The sequence below is a fragment of the Emiliania huxleyi genome (assembly GCF_000372725.1).
Source record: "Emiliania huxleyi CCMP1516 chromosome Unknown EMIHUscaffold_165, whole genome shotgun sequence".
NCBI classification, from domain to species: domain Eukaryota; phylum Haptophyta; order Isochrysidales; family Noelaerhabdaceae; genus Emiliania; species Emiliania huxleyi.
In genome coordinates, this window is record NW_005200931.1 from 190,672 (window position 1) to 197,100 (window position 6,429).

Below are 6,429 nucleotides of genomic sequence, written 5' to 3' on the forward strand. Positions count from 1 at the left end.
CCCCCCCCCCCTTCCCCCCCCCCTTCCCGGAGCAGGCGGCGCGGATGGTAGCCGCGCGCGCGTTTGATCTGCCGAGGGGGCCGCCGCCGCCATCGCCGCTGCCGCCTCCGCCGCCGCGGACGGCGGGGAGGGCGCTCGCGCCGCCGGCCGCGGCGGCGAAGGCGGCAGAGGCGAGGGCGGCGAGGGCGGCGAGGGCGGCGGTTTGGGGGCCGGCGCCGGCGGCGTCGCCGAGGGGGGGAGTGAGAGTGAGAGGCGGCTGGCGGCGCTGCGACAGGAGCTCGTGCTCAGCACCGAGGCGTCGCATTTCACGCCGCTCGGCGCCTCCCGTCTGCCGCCGCGCCGGCCGAGCCGAGATCCGCCAAGGTCAGCCGAGGCCCCCGAGATGTAGGCGCCGCCGTGTACCGCGTGCCAGCCGACCCGAGCGGCGTGCTCGCCGCGCTGCGGCTGCCGAGCACGCGCGTGGGCGAGGGTTCGCAGTGCGGCTGGCCGCCGCTGCACTTGGCGCTGCTGCGTGGCGAGTCGCACTTGCCGGCGCTGCAGCTGCTGCCCGCCGTTTATGGGGAGACGCTGCTAACACGGCGCCGCTCTGTTGGCAGGTGGTGCAGCTGCTGCTCGCTTCGCGCTGCGACGTCGTTAGCGGCCCTCCGCGCGTGCGGCACGTGACGCCGCTGCTGCTCTGCGCCGCCGCGCAGGCTCAGCCCCCCGCCCCCCCCCCCTCCGCCCACCCCACACCGACGCATCGCTTGCCCCGCCGCCCCTCCCCCTCCCACACTCCCCGCTCCTACGACGCGCCACGGCCTCTCGCCCTCGCCCTGTTGACGCGCTGCTGCCACGCAACCGCAGGCCGAGACGGCCGCCTCAATGCTGCTCGGCTGCATGCAGCCGCCGCAGCTGGTGGCCGCATCGTGCGCCCGCTCGCAGGAGCGGGATGCTGCCTGCTCTCCTCGCCGCTCCTCGGCCGCACCTCGGCCGCACCTCGGCCACTTCGGCCGCACCTCGGCCGCACCTCGGCCGCACCTCGGCCGCACCTCGGCCGCACCTCGGCCACTTCGGCCGCACCTCGGCCGCACCTCGGCCGCTTCGGCCGCACCTCGGCCGCACCTCGGCCGCACTTCGGCCGCACCTCGGCCGCACCTCGGCCGCACCTCGGCCGCACCTCGGCTGCACCTCCGCCGCACCTCCGCCGCACCTCCGCCGCACCTCGGCCGCACCTCGGCCATGCCTCGGCCGCAGGAAGGGCTGCCCGTCCTCTCCGTCGTGGCGCAGTGGTCGTCCGACGCGGCCGCCGGCCGCATCTGCCGCAAGCTGCTCGACTGCCGCGCCGATCCGTGCGCGCGTGCGCGTGACGGCTCGATGCCGCACGCCGCGGCCGCCGTTGCCCGCAACAGCGCGACGGCGGCCCTGCTGATGGCGGCGGCGCAGCAGCGCGCCAAGGAGGCGCTGGTGGCGTCGCCTTGGTCACAGCGGCTCGACAGTGATGCGGCGGTCTTCAGCGAGCCGCAGCCGTACCGCGGGCGCGCCACGCGCCGCGGGGGCGGCGGCAAGAACCGCGCCGCCAAGGAGGCGGCAGCGGCGGCGGCGGCCGAGGAGGCGGCGGCAGTGGCGGCGGTGGGGAGAGGCGAGTGCACGACCGGGTCGACGGCGACAGTGGCGACGTCGCCGCCGCTCTCGACCTCCACCTCGTCGGTCGGGTTCGGCTCGGCCTCTTCACTGCCCGCTAAGAGCGACGACGCCGTGCCGCCGCCAGCGGCGCTGGCAGGGCTGGAGCAGGTGGCCGGTCTCACGGCGCTGGTGGACCGGCTGCCCGAGGCGGCGCAGCAAAAGGTCCGCACACGGGGAAGGGGTGGGGTGGGAGAGGGCGCTAGCGTGAAAAGCGATTGCCTGAGAGCGCGAGTCGGCCCCGCCCTACAGGCGCTGGCGTGGTGCTCGGAGAACGAGGTGCATGAGGTGGGCCTCATCGCCGCCGCCGGTATCGCGGACGCTTTCGTCGCCGCGCTGGGCATCAAGCCCACAGGCGTGCCCGCGCTGCTCTTGCGGCAGCGGCTGAAGAGAGACTAGGAACGATCTGCGGCCGATGAGGCTGGCGGCCAACCAGGGACAGGAGGTCTCGCAGTTGAGGCGCGCCGGCGTTGGGCGGCGCGCCGCCGGACGGAGAGCCGCCCCGGCTCAGTCTGCCGAGTGCCGTGTTCCGCGATATAGGTCGTATTGTGAAGTGAGTCACAAAAAAGACACGGCAACGTGTAGACGACTTCGCGACATGAAGTTGGAGGGCACCAAGTTTATTTACTTGAGAGTTTTTATGTGTTGCACATCTTGTGCATGGACCAACCCATGGACACCGGTAAGAGGGTTCTTTCTGCGCGGGTTCGGTCTCGGTGGAGCCCTACTCTAGACGACTTTTGCGCTATCTCCGCGTATCTCCCTCGATCTCCGCGTATTCCCCTCTCGCTCTCCCCGTATTTCTCTGGTAGGACGGGAACGAGATGATAGTAGGGAGTAGAAGAAAGCAAAGAGGAGCCCTGCGCACGCACGACTCCGCAGGAGAAACCCCTCCCCAGACAAAACACAAGGGAGAGGTGGGTGGGTCACAGAAAACTGCGGCCGCCAGCGACTGAGCGTCTCGCTGGCGGACGGGGAGAGGAACACAAAGGGACGTCCGGACGTCCATCCACTGGGATGAGAATACTGGAGATCTGAGGTCGAATCTGCCGATTCCACAGCCGCCCACAGGAGCGCCGCCTCAACACGGGGTCTCGGCTCTATCGAGCCATGCTAGCTCCAGCCGCAGCCCCACCCGGCCGCCCGAGGGTGTTCCCGCAGGCAGAGAAGACCAATCCTGGGGGAAGTAACCTTCTCTGGTAGGACGGGAACGAGATGATAGTAGGGAGTAGAAGAAAGCAAAGAGGAGCCCTGCGCACGCACGACTCCGCAGGAGAAACCCCTCCCGCCCGTGCTTGCGCAGCGCAGCCTCCTCCTCCCTACGCGCAAGCTGGGCATGAGGATGATGGCGATTATGTCATGGCGTTGACGATCGCCAATACAGCCGTGATGCAAACGCAGATGAGGACGAACAGATGCCGATCTTGATAAGAGGTTCCCACCCTTGAGAGACGCGCCGAGTTGCCTCGCCGCGCCGCTGTTGATGACGGTACCTCGCGCGTCCGCTATGCGGTGCCGCGAGCTTCCGCTTGTGTATGGAAACCGATGGTGCCTCGCGCGTCCGCTATGCGGTGCCGCGAGCGTCCGTCTGTCTCCAGCGAGGATGGTACCTCACGCGTCCGCTGCGCGGTGCCGTGAGCCTCCTTCCGTCGCCTGTTGCTGGGCGGTGCCTCGCGCGTCCGCTGTGCGGTGCCGCGAGCGTCCGACACCAGCAACTACGGTACCTCGCGCGTCCGCTATGCGGTGCCGCGAGCTTCCGATGTGATTGACACGCTGCCGGGCTGTGTAGCCGCCACCCGACCGCCGCGTGACGATGGTGCCTCCAGACACGATGGTGGAGTTTGAGTGCCTCCAGACACGACGGAGTTTGAGTGCCTCCAGACACGATGGAGTTTGAGTGCCTCCGGACACGATGGAGTTTGAGTGCGTCCATTGATATCTTGACGATCGACACAAGCCGGGCTGTGTAGCCGCTGCCCGACCGCTCACGATGATGCGCCCTGGTAGCGCTGACGCTCGCGCCGCTGTTCATGGCGGCGTTTTCGGCCAGACGCGCAGGTTACCTCCGCTCCATTTGCTGCCACTTGACCCCCATGACGACCGTCGCAGCTGGCGGAGGGGCCGCCTCGCCGTGCTGGGTTGGGCTTGGGCAGCTTACCCGGTTGGCGGTTGTCCCACGGGTGGTTTTCCCACTCCGAAAGCAACGGCAAGAGATCTCCGTCGCAGGTTGTGACCGGCCTGATAGGAGCCTCGTCAAGCTGCTCCGCCGCGTTCCGCCAGGTAGCAGTTTCGACTCGGCCGCGGAGGATCTTTGCCGGCTGGCAGTCCTCGGGAGCGAGCGCCCCAAATCCCTCCTCGCCGGGGTGCGACCTCGTTTTGAGGCTCTCCACGGCGATCTCGGCGAGGCGGAGGAAGGCCCCCATCTGCCGGCTGCACTGATAAAGGTGATTGCACTTTCGCTCATAGAGCGTGTAGTAGCTGGTGAGGTCGAGCTGCTCTATGTAGAACTCAAACCACGTCTTCATGGTGAAGCCTTCACCAGCTGGGACTGCCTCCAGGAAGCCGATGCCCACGAAGAGCTTATTAAGGAACGCGCCGAGGTGGCGGACCTTGTCTCGGATGGTGTAAAGATCCTTAAGCTCTCGCTGGCGGACCAGCTGGCCATCCTCGCGACGGCCGTTCACGATCGGCAGCACCTCGTCCAACCGGGGGCCTCTCACCGCAGGGTGGAACCCGTCATAATCACCGCAGGGTGGAACCCGATATAATCACCGCAGGGTGGAACCCGTTATAATCACCGCAGGGTGGAACCCGATATAATCACCGCAGGGTGGAACCCGATATAATCACCGCAGGGTGGAACCCAATATAATCACCGCAGGGTGGAACCCAATATAATCACCGCAGGGTGGAACCCAATATAATCACCGCAGGGTGGAACCCGATATAATCACCGCAGGGTGGAACCCGATATAATCACCACCATGCTACCCGGCTTGCGAGTAGGGAGGAGGAGGCTGCGCTGCGCAAGCACGGGCGGGAGGGGCTTCTCCTGCGGAGTCGTGCGTGCGCAGGGCTCCTCTTTGCTTTCTTCTACTCCCTACTATCATCTCGTTCCCGTCCTACCAGAGAAGGTTACTTCCCCCAGGATTGGTCTTCTCTGCATGCGGGAACACCCTCGGGCGGCCGGGTGGGGCTGCGGCTGGAGCTAGCATGGCTCGATAGAGCCGAGACCCCGTGTTGAGGCGGCGCTCCTGTGGGCGGCTGCGGAATCGGGAGATATTCGAGGCAGCCAGATCTCCCGATCTCATCCCAGTGATGGACGTCCGTACGTCCCCTCTTAGTGATTGTGTTTCGGACAGCCCTTCGTTGTGTTCTCCTCCGTCCGCCAGCGAGACTGGCTCAGTCGCTGGCGGCCACAGTTCTCTGTGACCCACCCACCTCTCCCTTGTGTTTTGTCTGGGGAGGGGCTTCTCCTGCGGAGTCGTGCGTGCGCAGGGCTCCTCTTTGCTTTCTTCTACTCCCTACTATCATCTCGTTCCCGTCCTACCAGAGAACTACGCTAGTAGTCGGTCTTTTTATGATCTGACTCCCCCTTGTCAAAAGAAAATAGGAGAATCAGGCACGAGACACTTGAGCGCGGCGCGACCCCGGATGTCATTATGGCGTGCGGGAAAAGCTGATCAATCAGTGCTCCAGCTTCTTGGGAGAGGGGGAGGCGCTCCCTCTCTCGCGCGCGTCTCGGGCTGGCGCCATGACGAAATTTCTGCTGAGGCACAAGGCAAAGCAGCAGCAATGGCGGCGGCGTTGCAGCTGCGGGGGGAGGGCCTAACATTGGCGTGTATCAATCACACCGGAAATGATGGGGCAACACACTCCCGTAGACGACCTTACCCATTGGCCCAATGTGACATTTCCCATTGGCTCGTCAGCTGTGAAGCCGCCCAATGACGCTCGTTTCACCCAGCCACACAGGCGATCATAGTCGAAACACGGCTGGAGTGTGGTCGCATCTGTGTTCCCGACAATTGTGTGGTTGAAAGTGGTCCACGCATCCTTCCACTTGCCCAAGGCAAACTCGGTCAACGAGAGCGCACACATTCTGGCATATTGAAAACTAGATGGCATCGTTTGACCCCCCTCTCGGCGACTTGAGATGATGCTCGCCACCTCACTGTCTGCAAAGATTCCTTGAAGCAGCATTTGCACATTCATGTCGTTGATGGTTCCATCAAAATGCCCAGTATGGCGGCTTTCGCGGGGAAAGCCACCGCCGTGCGCATGGATAGCAAACGGGGCGTTGGGTGTGCTGATTTGTGCACACATATGATCGACCATGCCTGCTTGTGCGTCCTCCCATCGCATGTTAATCCACGTCCTGGGGCTGTGTTGGTCGTGTGGGTTGGCATCCCTCGGCGGAACCCCGAATCGAAAATTGAAAGATGTGCCATTTCTGTCGGAGGACCACGTCCCTGCTGACCTCCATAGCACGGTCAGTGCGGTTGAAGAGTCCTTGAAGGAGCTGCTAGACTGCCCAGGGTGCCTGACAAAGAGGTACTTTGAAGTTTCCTCAAGGATCAATACGTCGGGCTTAGCTGGCAGGCTATCGACGACATTGAGTTGGGCTCGCGCTTGGGACCATTGCCACAGCGTCCGCTGCTGGGCTTCAGCGTACAGCGAGCAGTTTCGGGATAGGGCCACAACCTCACCATGATACAAGTACGTCTGCACTCTGTTCGTTGCAGGGATGCAAGGGGAGCCATAATATCG

General features: G+C 64.9%; 1 protein-coding gene across 1 annotated transcript; it reads left to right on the forward strand.

The window, feature by feature from the left end:
• Nucleotides 1-1,353: 1,353 nt before the first annotated feature.
• Nucleotides 1,354-2,220, forward strand: EMIHUDRAFT_456018 (hypothetical protein; the record flags this gene model as incomplete). Its single annotated transcript, XM_005785011.1, has 3 exons — nt 1,354-1,443; nt 1,723-1,824; nt 1,912-2,220. 3 exons carry the CDS (start codon nt 1,354-1,356, stop codon nt 2,056-2,058), a joined length of 339 nt encoding a protein of 112 aa, XP_005785068.1. The 3' UTR covers nt 2,059-2,220.
• Nucleotides 2,221-6,429: the final 4,209 nt, after the last annotated feature.